This window comes from Pyrgilauda ruficollis, unplaced genomic scaffold (genome assembly GCF_017590135.1).
Source record: "Pyrgilauda ruficollis isolate IOZ18807 unplaced genomic scaffold, ASM1759013v1 scaffold3, whole genome shotgun sequence".
In the NCBI taxonomy this organism is placed as follows: Eukaryota; Metazoa; Chordata; class Aves; order Passeriformes; family Passeridae; genus Pyrgilauda; species Pyrgilauda ruficollis.
Window position 1 is genome coordinate 25,714,481 of NW_024524377.1, and position 19,789 is coordinate 25,734,269.

The 19,789-nt window shown below is 41.5% G+C and overlaps 1 protein-coding gene across 1 annotated transcript in view; it reads right to left on the bottom strand.

Annotated features, from left to right (window-relative positions):
- The window catches only part of PLCL1 (phospholipase C like 1 (inactive)), a 182,775-nt gene that overhangs the window by 15,280 nt on the left and 147,706 nt on the right, over nucleotides 1–19,789 (bottom strand). The window contains exons 4-5 of the mRNA XM_041473319.1: nucleotides 11,091–11,166; nucleotides 7,863–7,972 (exon numbers count right to left, since the gene is read on the bottom strand). Of these exons, the coding sequence (XP_041329253.1) occupies nucleotides 7,863–7,972; nucleotides 11,091–11,166 (186 nt within the window). The remainder of the gene's footprint in view (nucleotides 1–7,862; nucleotides 7,973–11,090; nucleotides 11,167–19,789) is intronic.

A 19,789-nucleotide genomic window follows, 5' to 3' on the forward strand; every position in this document is an offset into this window, starting at 1 on the left:
CACAAGATTGCTTGAGACCTATCTCTGGCTTATTTTAGTCAAATTCAAGAACTCAGAAAGGTATCACTCAGGGCTTTTCATACCACCTTTCATTTATTCTAGTCTCTTCCTTTTGTGTCATAGTTGCTGTTGTTTTGCACATATATTTGATGGCCTGTGTCACCTCCTGTATACATACATGCATGTGTGTTTGCACACATACAAACCCATCCCAATGGAACTGAAAGAGTAATATTTAGACCTGAGTTTCAGAACTCAATATTACAGTAAAAAAAAAAAAGTTTATATCAAAGGAAGGCATGTCACAGTACTTGTTTTCTGGATGAACTTCAGTGACTCCCCAGTTTTCATCTGTCATACACTTGGGTCCTCACTGACTGCAGGAAGGTCTTGTCCCTAAACGCACCATTGTGAAACACCTGTAGGAATAGAGCCCTGGTGCTGAAGGAAGAAGAGCAAAGTGAGAAAATTGGCAGAAACACACATTTTTGCTCAGATCACTCTGGCCATCAGCTCTTTCCCCAAGAGCCAGATGGCTCCCTGGGTCTACCAGGTATTGGGTATCCCCATGGAAAACAGTACAGCATCATAACAAGCACCTTCCATGCCAAATACCTGGGCAGTGCTTAGATGCACAGCAGCTAAATATTCACCAGCAGGAGGAACTACACAGCTTCTCACTGGCCCTTCAGTGCTATTTTTAAACTCAAATAGGTGATAAAGGCTGGAGAAAAGAGAGAAAACTGTGTGTGCTCCCTGGAAGTACAGAAACTATGATTTGCTTTGGTTCCGCAGGGGCTGTGTGTCACTGGGGAGTGAGTGCTGCTCCTCACAAGCACCAGCACTGCAGGCAGGTGAGTGCAGGCCTATGTGGGTCCCTGTGCCTGCACAGATAATGTCTGGACAATCATTCCTTGCCAGTCAGTGACACACTCCTGCTGTGACATTATTCAACAAAACCCCAGCAATAACTGAATAACAGGGGACAAAGTCTCTTCTCTTTGTCAGGCTATCCCGGGACTTCATGCCCTACAGAAACTCACAGGACCATGAAGGAGATCATCAACAGCTGTGAACCCTGGTAATCCTTGCTCTCTGCTTAGTCCCTGCTATTGCCAGCAGTTGGTACTTGAAGATTTAAGATTGTCTGGGTGGCCTTCACATGTATTTTAAACACACACAAATATTTAGCTTGTTCTGAATCCAACTCGTGCCTTGGATTTTTCCTTGGCCAAGAAAACAGAGACCTTGTCAGAAACACCATTAGGCCTTCAAAAACTCACAGGGAACAGCCAGGTACCTAGAGAGGTCATGCTGTACTTGTTGAGACCGCTCACTACATCCTCCCTGGAGCAATGCTCTGGCAGCATGGCTGAGGGCCAAGAATAACAGGATATTCCAGCTGATTAACTAGTACTCCTGATGGACTGGGATTACACTCCTTTTACCTTAATACACAGTGTTGAAGCAACTTGAGAAGCTTCCATCACCAGGTACAACTGACAAAATCCATGGAGACTTCTGTTGAAGAGCTCTGGGTCCTGCCTTTGGGCTTGGGCAAAACAAACAAAAACCAGTGCATTCATCATTTATGGAGGAGGTCTTTATCAACCAAATCAGTAGAGAACAGCACTCTGCTAGGTAGAAGAAAGATCTGCCTATCCTTTCTAATAATTGCATGGTTTGGTTCCCTTGGTTTACAAAATACACTGATCAAAACAGCTTGGCATGTGAAGCACAACACTTACACTTACCTCCTTATCTCGTAACTCAAGATCATTCAAAGGACTCTAAATCCCCTATCCCAAAAAATCTTGCAACACCTCCGCATACAGAAGAGCCGTGGAGCCTGTCCTGAGAGTCAGGAGCACAGGCTTTGCCCTGGAACCAGCCCTGAAGCTGGGAGCCTCCACTGCACTCACCTCTGCATTCAGAGTACACAAAGGTCTGGGAACAAGTTGTGCTCCCATGCGGCTCCTCCAGACTCTTTCTCAGATTCAACAAAGAAAAACATAAATCTACCTTCTCCCTCATCTTTCCCTCTACTTTTAAATTAACTGCTTCCAAGTAAGCAGGTTGAGCTAAATTTTAGTCCTATTTACAGGACTAAATGGATGTTTACCTTGATGCCCTCTTCACCTTGTCTCTAGCACTCTCAGAAAGGCAGCTGGCTTTTTATTAATTTTCTCCTTTTTGTCATCAGTTCATGTGTAAGAGACCAAGCTGATCTAGTCACTATGTGAATCATTAGAACAACTCTGCCTTTCCTCACTCTTGTAAAATCTGCCACTCAATCACAGACTGGCTCAGATAATCTCCGCTGGAGCTGAGCACGTCTTGGCATTAGGCAGCAGAGCTTCAAAACTAGTGAGGGCACAGAGTCTGAAGAAGTTTAAAAGTTTGAAACACTGCTCTTAGTTCAAAAACGTGAACTGCATCAGCAAAGCAAATGCAAACAATGTGGGGACTAGAAAGTTAGAAAGGAAAGATATTTAGTCTCTCTGGAAAAAGAGCCTTGGAGTAATCACATTCAAAATGCATTTTTCGGGTATGAGTAGAGGTGAGTTGATATGGAATAGCACAGTGAGCCCTGCATTTAAAGGCAGGCATGAAAACTCCAAGCCACACAAACCACTCCTACCTACTGCTCCTGCTGCACTATCACTGTCAGAAGATGACAGCAAATAACAAGAATTTGTTGCTAAGACACTATGGCTTATATTTCATCTACTTTTGATGTTTCACAAATTGAGCACCAATATGCTTATGTCCACAGAGATATGCTGAGAAAAAGAGGGAGGAATGGTATCAGGAATTTTTGGGGGTGAGAGGAAAGCCCAACTGACACTTAGAGTGAATAATATATATATACACAGAATACAGCAGCTTCGTGGGGACTCATGAATCCATCATGCTCTCACTTGAGATCTAGATAGCATAAATTGTCATGCAAATCCTTTAGCAACAATAAATAATAAGTGGCAGAACAGATTATTACATTGTGCTTAACTACATATAAGGTTCCTACGATTCTGCTGTGCTGCTCTCTTGTCCACTCTGCAGCATTGCCAAGGAAAAACAGCCATGGTTCACGCCTAACTGCAGGAAAAAGGACTGATATGAAAAGACCCATATAAATGTCTCAGGATTTTATAATACTGTAGAATATCCATTCAAAAACACTTGTACAGTACACTATAAAAATCCTTAAATTAAGGCTGGGAATGGACCTAGTTCTTCCAAAGATCATCAGAAACTCTGTGTTTAAGGTGCTTTAGAATATCAATCACTACCTGACAAGTAGTTTTTCTTCAAAAAGAAAACTGATACCTTATAGTGATGATAAATTCACCTCAGTTTAGGTGAGGGCAGGCAGTCTGTATGTACATCTGTCAGAAATCTCGCTTTAATCTCTGCAAGTAACCTTAAAGTGTGCATTTGGGGCTCTGCCACCCAAGTGAGGGGGTCTGGAATGCTGCAAGTCTCCCAAGAAACTGAAGGACATCATCCTGCAAAAGTGCCATTTCTGCACAGTTCTGCTGCATAAAATCATGTACACTAGAGCGAACATTGATCACAACCACATCATAAAATTGTGGAGGCCTCCCCCAAAGAGAGAACTGCATTAGCAATTTAATAATTGTATGCCTTCTGCATTCGACAGACTTCTCTTGATATACCTAATCAGCATTCATTTAAATGCAGGATAATTAACAGATATACTCATGGATGAGAGCTGAAACAAGCCCTGAAAATGTAACCACTTGATGTCTTGTGTCATGCACTAATAGTTGGAGTCCTAGTCAGACAGAACAGACAGACTTAAGACAGCAGGGGCAAAATTTTATCTTGGGGAGCAAAAAAAGATTTAAAAACCCACATGCATTTCAGAGCAGACTAGAACCAAACATTTGAGTCTTTTGCCCTTCAGCAGAAGACCAAAACAGTAAACACCACTTTTATCTTCTTTTTCCTATGTTTTGTCTTTAAATAAGCAAGGATGTTGGCATATTAACTATCTGGATATTTACCATCAACATACAAGTACCTCTTGGTATTGTTTCTAGACTTTGGATGTGCTGACCCACCAAAGCACAAAGAGCCCAGAAAAATCTGTCTGCAGGCTGTTAAAGCATGTCCACATGAGAGCAGTTAATCTGAATCACAGTCAACATACTCAAACTTTGTTTGACTTACTTGCCAGGCTCTTGGGACTCAGGCAGATCCCAACTTCTTGCCTGAGTGAACACCTCCTGGCAGTCTGTGACAGTTTTTCCTCAGCAATTAGAGTAGTTTTGCAGGCTACAACTTTTTTCCCCTCAAACATTCTCAAAACCTCAGTCAATGAATCAGTGGTTTGCTCATGTGACAGATGCTGAGAGTGCCTCAGTTACTAAAATGCTTGGTACAAGATCCCATGGGAGAGGCAGACAGAGTGGGCTGAAGAGCCCCAGGAGAGGTGGCAGCTGGCTCTGTCCTGTGCCGAGAAGGCCAGGAGCAGACCCGACCTGACTCTGCAGGACATCACCCACGTGTACCTGACCCGGAAACCACCCTGTGCTCTACAGTGGCACTGAGGTTATGGCAGGGGTTATGTCCCTGCTCTCAGGACTCATCAGAACTGCCCCAAGGAGGCTTCTCAGCTTCTGCCTTCCAGGCTCTGGTGCTCCCCTCTCTCCCAGCGCAGGCAGGAGGAGCTCACTGCAAAAGCAAAAGCAGCCCCAGGAACCAGAGCAGAGGTGGCCCTGCCAGGCAGGTGGGAGAAGCACCAGCATCTGGGGAGAAACAAACACGAGCCCACACAACTACATAAAAGCCTCTGCTCTGGGAAAGGGACAGTCACCTGCTTTAAAAACATGAAACAGCTTATGAAAATTAATAATGACCCTCTGTGACAAGGGAGAGTCACACCAGAACAATTGCCTCAGCTGAACTGAGCAGCTTTGCGTGCCTCATAGAGTGAAATTAAGGGTTCCTAACACCATGGTCCCTGTGAGGGGGTTAACACAAAACTTCTTTCACTACCTTTGCATTCTACCGGCACTCAATTAAATACAGAAAGGAAAACAAAGAGACAGAGCTGGTGCTGCATAGAAATAAAAGTTAAAGTGAAACTAAATTTAAACTATTCCTGTAATATTGCTGTGAGAGTATGATTCTTCTGTCTAGTATACTTAAGTTATGCCTCTCAATATTACTGACTGTGAACCTGACAGTGCTCTACACAATGTGGAATGAAAGATGATGTGACATTTTATAAATATTGATGTCAAAGCTGACTAGTTAGACTGTCATCAAGTTAAAACATCCATTCTTTTAGTAACATTTTTACCTTCTGGCAAACAGTTTGTCCTTATAGAAGGACATTACTAATATGTAATTAGGTTTATATAAACTAAGGAAGAAATTGACATACTATTTTGATTCACCTCTAAAAAGCACCCCAGGGCATTTTTAAACATGAAAAATGACCACAGTTAGGATTTTTATAAAATACACTTTAATCTTGCAGTCTGTAGCTATTTAATGATTTTGCCAGTAGCAATTTCTTATTGCATCTCCTCTTTTATTCAAAGCTTATTTACTGCCATGAGTCTTTATAAAGAAATACATTAATTAAATATGTCTTGGCTTCACTAGCCTAGGAAAAGACTATTAATCATTACATAGCACAAGAACAACACAATACCTGCTGTTGCTCACGGGCACCTCACACAAACTGATTCCTGCCATGTGATGTAATTGCCTCCAACAACCCTGAGCACACAAAGAGCCTTTTTCTCATCAGCCACTCACTCACCTCAGGTAAAGCAGCTGATGCATTTGTGAGATGTTATGGGATATTTTCTTCCTCTTCTTACAACCCTATGACAACATCTAGTGAAATATATTTGTAATGTTCACCCTGCCACTGGACACAGAGAGGACACCTATGGCTTGATTGGGGTGGAGCTGTCAGTCTCTTCCAAATCCTCCTGACTGGCTCTCACCAGCACTGAGAGGACTCAGTGCTAAAGAAGAGATGCAGGTTTGTTATGGGCAGGGTCACTGAAAAACAGTATTTGTGAGGGAAAAAATAAAAAAAAAGATGACAGAACAGTTACTGATGGTTTCATATCACACACCCGAGGCACAACTTCATTCCCAGTTTTCTAATGTCATCCCTGAGTTGGACTTCAGTCAGATTGAAAAAATGTTTCACGTGCATTTCATGGATGGTTGTCACAAACTCTGTTAATATTTTATTGTGTGAAAAATGTTGAAAAGAAGTTGTGACTTACAAATGAAACAAGTAAATTATTCCTTGACCTTAACTAGATTTTTTTAAAGCTCTTTTAAGTTGACAATATGTGCTAGGCAGCAATTATTTTCCATGGAAACTGTTTCTTTGATCCCCTACTTGTATACTCATTAATCATAGGTCACTCTCAGAGGTGCAAACTTCATATTTGACAAACATCTAAAAAATCAAAACATTTAGAGTGACTCTGATCATTAGACATTTCTTTTACCTAACACAGCAAAAGGTATTCAGATTAATGTTCAGAACTGCCTAGTGTGCTTTGGGGCAGGAGGTGGGGATGACTCTAACCATTAACCTCAATTGCTCTGTGTGGAATAGGTTATCTATTTAAGTCAGTAAGTTTGAACTGGTTGACTTTTCTCTTCATGAGAGATCCCATTAACTAAACTGACACTGACTCAATTCCTCACTTTTCCATGCTCTCATGGTGAATCAAGGTATGCAGGAAACCACAGGTGTTCCAGGTCTTCTCTAACCCTTCTTTACCACCAGTGGCCTCTCCCACATGCTTCTGCCCTTCAGCCTCTCTGTTCCCAATTCCTTTTTCCTTCTGCTGCTCAATGCACGTTAAGGGCTCTTTCCAGCACCACAGTGGTGATGCATACCTGTCCTACTGCTCTTGCATGCTACATTTAGGGGTATATTTGATGAGGAACTTAGTAAAAATTCCCTTTTATGAAATGGCTTGCTCTGGGATTTCAGCTAAGGGAAAGGCACTGGGAGGTCACAGAAAGATGCTGCCAGACAGGGCAGTCTGGGAGCTGGAGCAAGGGAGCAGCTGGGACAGAGAAGGGAAGTGTGAACTATCAGAGCAAGGTGGGAAATGAGGCTGGGAAAGGTGTGAGTTGAATGCTAACAACCTGAATGCCTGGCTCAGGCCCTCTCCTTGTCTTCTGCTGCGGCTCCAGCAAATCCTCTCCTCTTTCCATGCCTGGTTGTCCCTAACTGTTTTCACCCCAGCTCAGTCACACAGCTACCATGACAATTCGTGGCTGATTGATGCAAAGCCTGTGGCTAAAGTCCAGTGAGTAACAACTTCACCCCGTGTTATGTCCCTGCACAGCCACCATGAAGGGGTGAAAATCCCCTTTTGGCTATTTGGACAGCATTCTACTTTGGAAACATAATCCTGCAGGATCTACAATATTCCTCATGTTTTTTCTTCCAGCCCGCTGTCCCTTCCCAAAGAGATGCTCCACTTCTCGTTTTACAAAAGAAGTATTTGACACACAGTGACCTCAAACAGGTCACTTTCAGGGTGCATGGGGCAGAACAGACAACCAAACCCATGTCCCTGATCATACAAACCATAAAGAAACTTTCCTTTTCTGTTCAAGGCTTAGATAAATTCCCTTCACAGCTTCCAAATCAGAGGTGTAATTCATATATTTGATAAATATCAACAAGTGGGGGTAATTGATACATCCCATTAAAAAAAGAACATCTCACTAATTCTGTGTCTTCAGAATTAGTGAGGTGTACAAACAGAGAAGCTAAAAGAGCAAAGGTTTACTTATAAAGTTAATATGAGACAGGAGATGGTACTTCCTGTGCTTACCTTCAGCACTGTGATATTCCATGCAAAACTCTCAATGGCTTTGCTTAATTTTCTTCCTTTCAAACCTTCTTTTGTCCCAAGGTTATGAAGCTCTTCATGGAATTCCATTCCTAAAAACACAGATTGCCACATCACTCAATGCACAATTGATTTTCCTATTAAAATGTTGAGTGAGCATTTTCAGTCTTGCAGCTGGGACTTCTTACAACCTCCTTGTGTGCCTTCCCCCCTTCCTTTTTATTTCTCCATCCTGGGAGAACATTTTCCAGAATAAAGGTGGCGTGTGCAGTTTTGGGGCTGTGCTTCCACTTGGTTTGTGGCTCTCTTTGCCAGTGCTGGGGTTCCACACAAGCACTGGTCCCTACACAGACACTCCTCCAGCACTTCTGCCTGCAGCCTGCCCTGCTGCCAGTACTGCGGCAAAAGGCGATCGCTTGCTACTCTCCTTGAGTTGATGACTTTGCACCTTGGAAGGCTGACACGTGGAGGATACCTGTTCAGCACAGCAAATGCAGGCTCCAATGCACATCTCCTCATTAATCTTAATCAGTCATACAGAAAAGCCATTGTACTCCACAGTGATAAATTACATCAGAAGCACATAACTCTGATCACAGAATTGTGATTCCTGCAGCATGGAGAACTGAGACTTCCAACCAGAGCCCTGTTGCATTTCATTGCTAGTTTCCGTGGCAAATGTATGCAGATCTGTCGCTGGATACAAAAATTTGGAAAATCTGGGAGCAAATAAAAAATCTTAAAGTATCCAATAAGCCCACCAATTTCACAAGACCTGCACTGTGTATGTAAACATTTCTCTGAGTCTGGTGTGGATTGAGAGACAAAATGGAAAAGAGCTGCTTGTGTTCCCTTAAATTGCACCTTATTTAGTGCCAGTTTGACCTTTGTAACTCCAAAGCATCTGAAGCCTATCCTGGCTGAACAAACCAAGCTCTATTTCCAGTTGTTTCATAGCTCTCCCTCCCTTAACACTTTAGGATAAATGTCACTCACGAATTTGAGCTTCGTTGAAATGACATCAAAGAAATGCCAATGGAGCGAACATCTGTACAGTGTAGATGCAGAGGCAGCTTGGCAAGTGGCTGAAGGATAGTCCATGGCAGGCTTGCACTCAGCACAGCTTGCCCAATTCACTCCTGGAAGACTAACACTGGTTTTCCTTCCCATGCACCAACTCCAGGAGCTCAGTAACACTGAGGCTGTCCAACCCCACACAATGCAAGATTTCTCTGTTGTTTATGTTTGAAAACTTCACCCACTCACAGGCTTTTCTTGTCAAGGCTAACAGAATTCCTGCAGTACATCCTTTGGAAAACTGTATAAATAACTGCACCCCAAGCAAGATTTCCTTGCAGGTGTGCTTCATGCCAACCAACTCACAAATCATTTCACTTAAATTAGTAAAAAGAAAAGCTCCAAATTACTTGCTTTGTCCTGGGAAAACATAAGAAGGCTAATGGATCTTAGCTCTATGTGGACAGTCCTGCCTTCATGCAGCATCCTTTCAGTTATTCTTCCCTCTGGACCTCACTTCTCCATCTGTAACTTGGATACAGCACTGCCTCAGAAAGAGGGAGCCACAAACATATGTTAAGCTGCAGGTAGCAACACCAGCGAAAGCTTTTATTGGGGTCAGTCCTCCAGGCTGCTGCTGACCACTGTGCATTGGGCTGAGCCTGCACATTTTAAAAAAACAACAATAAAAACCAGTCACACAAGAACCAGTCTGGGAGAGCCAGCAGGACCCTGTGGCACATGGAACCCACTCCAAAACAGGCTATGAAGCAGAGGTCTGGTGGAACACACATTCAAAAGAAGCAGCACTGGGGTGAGGTAAAGGACACTGTCACAGGCAATTATACCTTTGACACCTCTTAATTTTGAGTGCTTCATCTCGCCACATTTAAAGTGTTAGATAAAAATTTGCCTGGGTAACATTTGCAACAAACTAATTGGCAAATGAGCACAGGGAGGGATATCTCTCCTTTAGTCCTTTCCTCTCTCTAAATCCCATGGCTTCAGAGAAGCACTGGTTATGTCTCCAGTTGCCTTCTCAATCAAAAATTTTAAGGCTAATAAAGCTAACAAAAATGAAAATACAAGAAGATGCAGCAGCAAAGTGAACATGCGTGATTTATTTTTTTTTTTCCCCCAGGAGGAAGGATGGAGAGGGGAACTGCATGAAACTCTGGAAATCAGTGTGGTGGCACAGTACTGCACTACTGGTATTTTCCATACACATCTCCTGCTCACAAAGACTCCAGGGCCCAGGCAAATGTCATGGGTTCTTCTCTCTGCACAGATCAAGCTGGGCAGAAAGGCAGCTGATGATGCTGGGAGTCCGCATAGTTTAGTGCTAAGTATTGCTCTTAAATTTTACCTTCTAGAGATGCTCCTGGTGCTGCATTTCCTTGATACCGTCCCTTTCCTTAACCCTCTGCACACGATGAAGGCTTTGGGCAGAGGAATTTTATGCTGCCTATGCAGATGCACAGAACCCAAGGCATGTCACAATGAGGCCCACAACCTCCAGCCAGACATGGCCACTTGGCTCTCGTCCCTTTGCTACCACAATGCCAGCATGGCTAAAGAGCAGAGACCAGGCTCCATCCTGCTCTTGCACCACATGAAATCAGTTAAATGCTACTGTTGAAACAGCTTCCAGTTTCTCCTAACTAAAAAGATGAATTAAAGCATTAACTACAAGACAGCAGTTTCATTCATTATTTACATTTAATAGAAGGAAATGGCTGTAGCCTGCATCACTTGCCAATCCAAAAGTGCCTATCAGAAACAATAGTATTTATAATTGTTGTGGTCCTGTGGTTATATAAACCTCTTGCCTGCTCTGTGCTCAAAGGAAAAACTGAGCTAGAGAATGCACTCAGTAAAGGCACCATCCCTTCTCACCCCTGTCTTTTAGTGCCTTTTTGGTTCATTTGACTAATTTAAATGCTGTCAGACAGTGCAGAGCTGTAGAGCAGATGGAGAAATAGCTTCTAAGGTGAAAGCTGAGTATTTTTGTCTGATCCAACACCAGCATTGCTATTGGAAGATGAGCCTTCAGGAGGGTAGAGCATGCCACAGAAAAACCAAAATGCTCACTTACATCCAGGTGAAAAATGCTATATTAGTCACAAACTGTAAGTAAATGATAGCACATTATTTCCCATCTTCCACCCAGAACTGCTCACTATAATGGATTACCTGCTTTCTGGCACTGAACAATCTTGTCATGAGTGGTGTCTGCCGTCTCAATAAGAACTCTGCTCTCTTGAATCATCTGTCAAAAAAAAAAAAAAAAAAGAAAACGAAAAAGAAAAAAATCAGCATTACTAGAGTTTCCTGCAACATCTAACACACACAAAGTACAAAGGCTGAAACTGGAGAGGAGGTTTGCTCTGAAAGTGATATGATAAATATTGGATCCTTCCTTCCTATGGGGGCCTCCCAGATCTGTATCATGCTAAGTATCAGTTGCTCTGAAAGTGTTTTGTTCCAAAAGTTAATGGACAGCTGTTTTACATCCATGAGACACCACTGCAAACAATATGAAGGAAACACAAGTGATTTCAGAAGAAAACATTTAGCAGACAAACTTCATTCTGTGTTCAACTAAGCCCTTTCTAACTGGTATTTTCTTAAAAGGGGAAGTAAGTATAGTCCTCGACATAGGTGCTTATTAAAAATGTTACCAAGTCATGAATAGAGCTGATTTCCAGAGGCATTTAAGCCTGTGCTGGATTTTATTCTATGCAACAGTTCAGACACCTATAGGAGCTCTTGAGTTTCTCCTCTGAGAAAATGAGATCCAAATCCTATCCTTCTGTTGAAATTTAACAGACAAGACAACAGGAAAATCAAAACAAAACAAAAAAATCCACCTAAAACCAAACAAACCAAAAGCAGCAGTTTCAACAAGCCTACTCACAAGTTTCAAGAGACCTCCTTACTTAGACATCTTCCTAGAATAGCCCATTAACAGCAAACAAATGAAGGGTCCATTACCTGAGGAGTTTCCTGAGCCTCCCTACATGCAAATACTATTCTCCTTTGATGGTAACAAGCCTCCAAAACCTCTCAGAAGCCCAGGCAAAAAAGAATATTGTTCCATTGTTCTGTTTTGTGAAATTGCAAAAGGTGGTACATACATCTGGTACGGAAGGCAAGAACATGCCGTTTAACAAACTGTGCCTGAGAATAACCTCGCTGTCCTGGGATGCCCACCACAAACCTCAATCAAACCCAAACACGAGAGCAGTGCATTTCAATTAGAAATGAAGCAAACTGAAGAGTGACTGCCTGATGTTACACCCTGAAATTAGAAAAATCACCACCTGAAAGCTCTGCCAAAATACTGCAACTGCTAAAAGCCTCCCTGCTTTCAAATATGCTAAATATGAAAACCCAAGTAGTAGGTTTCAATTATTTTAGTGGAAGACAGCATAACAGTAATAAATTAACACTTGCAAATTAGCACATCTTACTGTTTTAATTAGACACAAGGAATGAGAGATGCTTCCACTTGTCACACTCAAACTTCCAAATTCTGGAGGAATTTAGATCCAAATTTTGCTCCTCATCTCATCTTTATTTCTAATTAAGTATACTAAGGCTGTATTTAACAAAATACCTATGCCTTTCCTTTGATATAAAAAACAACACATGGAAAACAAAATCCACTATCAGCTTCACAGGCAGAATGAAAAAAGCCTGATATACCTAGAGAGTGCAAAATTGTTTTTTAACAGAACATGCTCAGTGGATATGCCTGAGATTTAAATTACTTTCAATAGTGTCCTTTGCCTTTCATTCTTATTACTTACTTGTTCATGCATCACATTGATTTTTTTGCTCTTTGATATTTTCACTTGTCATCTAGAAAGAAATCACAATTTCTACCCAATCTCTGGCTTTTCTGTACCACAGTACATTCTCCTTTTGGGCTGAAGGAGCCATTCAGCTGACAGCTACAAATCCCAAAGGCTGGCCTGCGCCGAGAACACAGTACGAGTCCCAAAAATCCTGCAAGTCACAAGAGGCAGCCAGAAGCCAAACGTGCTCTTTCCTCTTGCACACACAGAGCTGGGGCCTGTGAGGCAGTGCCTGCACTGCCCAGTCCAGCCAGGAGATCCCAGCACCTCCATGGCTCCTGCACCCCATGTAGCCATCACCCTGGGCTTGGGTCCCCACTGGGTCTGTGCCTGTGCTTCCTACCCCGCAGCAAGGTTTGCCCTGTGAGGTCAGCTGCAGCCAAGCTGGTACAGGACATCCCACGTGTCGGACTCTCCTGTGCTCAGATCCCTCAAGCAGAATGTGACTTGTGAGGTTTTTATATACACACATGCATACATACACACATACATACATATACATATATATATACATATATATATATATATATATATATATATATATAGAGCCACAGGAAATTATCCCACCACGCACAAAAAAAGCAGGCTTGAGAATCATGCAACTACTGGGCCTACTCCCAGGAGTTTCTGGTATGCCTGTTTAAGGATTCTCAGACATGAAGGTATTATATTCATTTTTTAAGAGCAAAGTAGCACTAGGATGTCAATTTTCCCTTACTGCAGAGTAGGTAGAGCAACCCTCCACTCCTTTGATGCTAACATCAAAGTCTCACTACTTTCAGCTCAGCAAGAACAAACAATTAAAAACAGATCATGTAGCAGAATTTAACCTGTTCCCATCTTCCTATCTGCAGTAATCTTGACAAAAATAAGCAGCTTTTGTCCCATGACAAATCCTGAAAGTGGTTTCAGCGTTCCTCAGCTCAGTAACTAGGGTTAAAGGACAACCTCAGTTCATCACCTGGAATCCTCCCTCTCACATTCTTCAGGAAATAATGCACTAGGTAGAAATAATGGGACCCAAGCCAGTTATGAGGTAATATTTTGCCTGGCCTATGGCACCTTTACCACCTCTGATAACACAGCGTGCAGGACCCCATATCCCTACATGACAGGCCAGACTCTGCCCCCAGCAAGAGCTGCATGTACAGTTTCAGAGGGCACGAGGTCCTCCTTCCTAATGGTGCTGTAAAAGATGGGAACAACAAGACAGGGAAAGGACAAAGCCTGGGTGTTCACTTGGAAGAACAGACTGATTCAAACAGACAAGAGTGTAACAGGCAAGTAACTGCTATCCAAGAACAAAGTTACAGCATAGGGTCATGGCATCCAGATACACTTTTTCTTTTTTGTCACTAGTTTTGAAATGAGCCCATGATATCCCAGTCTGAGTAATTTCCTGCTTTTCCAGCTGCTATCACATCTGATAGGATGTCACCTACTTCTTCTAGAAGTGACAAGAAACAGAAGCACTAAAAACACAACATGGAAGGGCATGAGATTTTCTGCTGGGAAGGTAACCTCATACAGGACAGCCTGAAATTTTCAAGGCCACTTTTGCCAGTAATATATTGAAACGCACGAACCTATCTCAAAAGTGAAGAGTGAGCTTTCTCATGTTTCAGCATGAATTTCCTTGCATCTTTCCTCTGCTCAGATCTGCACTGAGCAGCCCTCCAGGCAGCTGTGTAGTCCCAGCCATCTGGCTGGAGCCCATCAGGATGCTGTATAATGTCAGCTCCCAAATGGCAGCTCGCTTCCATGAGTGACTCTCACAGAGCAAGAGATGTCCTACTCCCTCAGGACTCCCGTGCTCCACCAGAGTGTGTTAACTCCTGAATGCTGAGCTTCAAGGAATTACCATCCAAGTGGCATTTACTGAAAAGCAACCTTTAGAGGATGGATGTTGGTATCTGGGTCTACTTGGAGGGAGGAAATTTTTATCAACTGCTGAAGCTGGCAGGATTTCTTGGGATAACTTGCATTTTCCATGTCAGAAAGAAGGTGATAAACTTTAGTGATCAATGCGTTTAACATAACTGGAAGGTTGAGGGGGAAATCAGACAAAAAAAAAAAAAAAAAAAAAACAAAAAAAAAAAAGCACTTAAAACCTGATTCTGGTATAGAGAAGAAGTATAAACTTGATTCATCTCAACCCACTTGAAGCTGTCTGTAACACTTATGGTGGATTCTCACAAAAAAGCACAGGAAGCAGGAGCTGGCACAAACCCAGGAGTTCTCTCCTCATCCGGTATATGAGACCCAGGAAGTGAAACAGACCAAGGGTTGAAAACATAACTGAGCTGTCTCAATTCACTGTCTAAGAATAGCATGGAATATCAAATTTAAAATCCCAGTGCTTCACACAAAAAACAATGCTTTACTTTGTCACTTCTGTTAAGCTAAATACATTTTAAGTGAAATTTTAAATATTTTAATACTGCGGGCATCATATTACTCACATGAAATTAACAGGGTTATTTACTGCCTGCACTAAGGGCAGTTTAATCACAGGATCTGTACAAACTGAACAAAAGAATGGTCTTTTTACTTTAATGAACTCTTGTGCTAAAGACCAATTTCTTCTTTTCATTGTGAATTATTCTATAAATTGAAAAGGAGAGAGGAAATTAACACAGCAGTCTCACCAAAAGAAGACAAAAAGAGAGGAAAAGCTCCTGGTAGCAAATTAAAGTACTGCTCCTGCTGGAAAGATAAATGAGATAAAATGGACAGTTCAAGGAAACCTCTCATATATACTCCAAAATTTAAAACAGAAATTGACTGAACATCAGACTAAAAGGAAGCTTTGTCTTAGGTGTTTCCTCATGGCCATTGTCCCAATCTTCTATGCCTTTCATTGACAGTGAAGAGTTTTGCCTGGATACAAAAACAAAACCACAAAAAAAGTCAAAAACAAACCAAACCCACCATCAATCAAAAATAAAAGAAGTTACAAAACCACAACCAATTCAAAAAAACAGCTGAAGAGAAAACAGAGCTCATGAAAATTTGAAGAGAATTCTGTTTAGCATTGAGTATTTCTTGTACACATCTGGGACAAAAAGCAACGAAGCCATCAGCTGTGTGTCAGCAAGTTTTGCAAGAAAAGAAAGACAGGTATGCAATGCCAGGACATGGAAAGAATGCTGCTGGCCACCATTCTGTCCCTCACCTTGTCTCTCTGTCCCAGCATAGCTCAAGCTGGATTTTGGTATCCAAATCTTTTTCCTGCAACAGCCCAGCATGAGAAACAGCTACCAAGGACGGCTACATGAGCTGGAAACATCTGAAATACCTTATGCACACAAACTAGAGAAGAAACTGCATAAAATTCACCTTAAATTCCAACTCTATGTTTTCAGTTAGAAATATTTCTGGGAAAATACGGAATCATTGGTGCAGGATGTGATCTGTGCATAAAGACCAGTCCTCTACAGAACAACAGGAGCAATGGAGGAAATGAGAGAGGTCAGTTTTCAATATGCTTATGCTAAAACAGCAGAACTGAAGTATCCAACTGGAACTTCCTTCTCTAAGGGAAGTTCTGATTTTACTCTTTTCTGGTTCTGTTTTAGAAGTGACTAATGGGCACGGGCAATCAGAGCAGGAAACTTTGAGAGCCGTGGGTGAGAGAATTGTAAGAAGCACAGAAAAAAACAGGACTTTCCTTAATAAGAAGTAGAAAAAGAAACTAACTTTCCCAGTCTATGTCCAATTTTGGATGGAAAATTCTTTAAAACAAATACAAATTCAAGACAATGTCCATGTGCTGGACTGCATTTGACGTCAGTGCGTTATGACACTTCTTTGGCAGTGGATGCTCTGCTCTGCAATATTCCTTGTCTTCAGCTGCTTAGAGAATAGTGAAAAATGCTCCTCTGGGGATGACTGTATCCCAGCTGAGGTATGAACTTCAGTGAAAAAGCTCACAAAAATCTATTTGGTCATTTTGCATTTACACAATAACTGGGAAAAAGGACTTTCTTCTTGGGAATGTAGTCATGCCTGCACCAAGACAAACCCAAAAAGACTGAATATGAGAGAACAGCAGACAAAGAACAGTTCACCTCACACACACTTCAGCAGACCTCTGCTAGCATGCATGGACCTACACCCATGCCAACAAAACCACGGCCATTAAAATACCTCTTATTATTTCCCAGCAACCCCACAGATGCTTCTTGTCCTCTCAAAAATCCCTAATCCATCTCCATGTTGGCCAAGATGTTCTTAACTACCCTACATCTCTTAGCAGTACCTGCAGCTATCCTGTATTCATTGTTCAATATTTTTTACACTTCTTTCAAATAGTTATTTACGATTTGAAAACACATGAAGATAACTTGGACGTCTGATTTTTCTTAGAAAAATTTCTGTATGCACATGACCCAGGAGATTGGGTAAAACCAAGAGCATTTATTATCACTTCTTTATCGCTTCTGATTTTCAAATTATTCAATCATTTGATCTTGGAGGAAAATAATGCTTACCAATAACTGAAATGCAAAGTGTACAAGTGTCCCTGAGTTCATGCACGCTTGCACCAGCACATGAATATATCATGCAGACACAGTAACCACAATCTGTTTCTAAACAATTCTTAACCAAAAAAAATCCTAACTTCACAGGGTAACTGTTTGCAATGAATAATTCAACCATCTGTCAGGTCCAGCTGGGCCCCATCCCTTCTCTTCACATGGAGTAACTCCTTTCTAGGTGTGATCAAAGAACACCAGCATTAATTTGACAGGTTGTGAGGCACACTGCACATGCTGCCCACCTGAACAACCACTGACAAGGGGGAGCACACAGATAGAGAGGCAGAGTGAGAGCCCTTCCTCATGGCAAAGGAAAGTTCTGAAGAACAACTCTAAAAGTGGCAGGGTACACCATCTTAGGATGCGTGTGTGGGAAGCAATGACAGCCTGACCAGAATCCATTCAGCATGCTCTATGTATGGGATCAACTAAAGCTGTAAATCGAAATCAGCCATTCTACACTGTATTTCTGATCATTGACACACTTTTCAAAATGGCTGTGTATTGTCAACAGACGACCTTATTTTCTTGATTTTGGCAAATCCTATTCCCTCCCCTCCTCTGCAGAAACTCCTATACAACCCAGTATTATCAATGAAGCCTCTTCCTACACGAGACATGGCCAACAGTACAGCTCCACTAAACCACTGCAATGCCACCAGAAAATGAGGGAAATGCAGTCCTGAAAAACTGTTCCGGTTCCTTAAACAAAGCACATGAAATTTTATTCTAATAAGGTCTCTCTCAAAAGAAAATATTTAATGCAGAGCACAATGGTAAAATTAATTGCCCAGGAAAAAACAAACAAACTGCACAAATGGGTCTTTGTCTATCTCACAGCTGACAAAAGCCGAACAGGAGGGAACAGACAGTTAATTGTTTTCCAGATCATTGTGGCAGGTTTCTGAGCACTTGTACCTTCATTTCCCCGGACCCTCAGCCCTGTTCATGCCCCATTAAGCACACAGGCAGAGGCTATACTTTCCGTGGTAAAATAAAAAGGTATATTCGGCATGCAATTTTCTGTAAGGGGGAAAAATTCTAACACATTAGGGCTGCTTTTATCAGAAATTATTTTCAAAGCAGGTTTTTCAAAGAATATGGCACATGTAGTGTTTTCAGAGGTGGTGAGGAAGCATTTGCCCAGCACTCAAGCTCCCTGTACTGTGGGGTCCAGTGAGTGAGGCAGACCTGCAGTCACACTATGAGATTTAGGGTCAAACTTTTTCCATTTTACTGTAAAAGGAATTAAGAAGTGTGGCCTGTTCATACAAGAGACAGGCCAATATAAACAGATTTTATTTTATGCGTTTAAAAATGCTCTTAGGCCTTTTCGTTTGAAAAGCACTTTGAAGTGAAGAGACATGCAGCAAGCACTTGTGGATCCAGTTCCTTGAAGCCATATTTATCAACAATATAAAAGGCTGAACTGTAGCATATCTTGAATTAAAATCAATAAATAAGCTAAAATATTTTATATTGCTTTCCACCAACACCTCCTTGTGTTCTCGTTTGCACAAAAAAATATTAAAAATAAATATAAATTGGATTATATGAAGTCATTATATAGCAAGGAGAAGCCCCTTATCAACATTGAAAATGCAAACCCCTTCCCACACTGTGATTTCAAATATCAAGATTGATACAGTTCATTTATTCAAACACAGAAAAGGCTAAATAGTTTTCAGTATTCTGCTCCTGGCACTGTCTCAAAAGGCAAACATCCAAAATGTAGCAAAACCACTTATTAAATCCAGCTTTCTTTTTCAGAAGCGAATAGTTTTAAAAAAGTAAGAGGCAGTCACAGCCAAAGTGGGTAAAAATAAAAGAATCATGCTCTCCTTAACAGAATTATATCTCAATCCTTGCGTAGGCAAGGCACAACTCCCTTCTCTCTCTCTCTCTGATTTTGAACTGTTTGCACACTCTCTTGACATTCAAGTTACATTTTCCCCCACTGGAGACAAATGTGAGAACAACCATTATTTAAAACAGTTATACAAGTGTTTCTGTCTAGATCCAAAAGAGGCCTTTCACCTATTTAAATTGAAAAACTGTTTCCAAAGTACAAGGAGGCCTTGAAAAGTCCCATGTGTACTCTTATATATTTAATTAACTCTTATATATATAATGTAATTATATAATTACAAAGATAAGAGATGGCACGTTCATTTTGGTAAAACTCCATTAAGCAGGCCTCCAAAGACAGAAAAATCTCTTATTTATGTGGTATTTGCTCTTTCACAAAGACATGAGACCATGTAGCAAATCTACCCCAAAAGATTCCATCTAAAATAAGGCAATCAACTGGATTTGCAAATCCTTGTTCTGGTATTGTTACATCTGGCATTTTATTACCATTACTTAATCACTTCCAAGTACTAGAAACTATTCTGGAAGGAACCCAGGGGTTAGTTAAGAGTACTTTTAGTATTTCTGTTTTAATCAATATCAGTGTCTTCTCCCACCCCAAAGTGGATTTGCCCTTGAA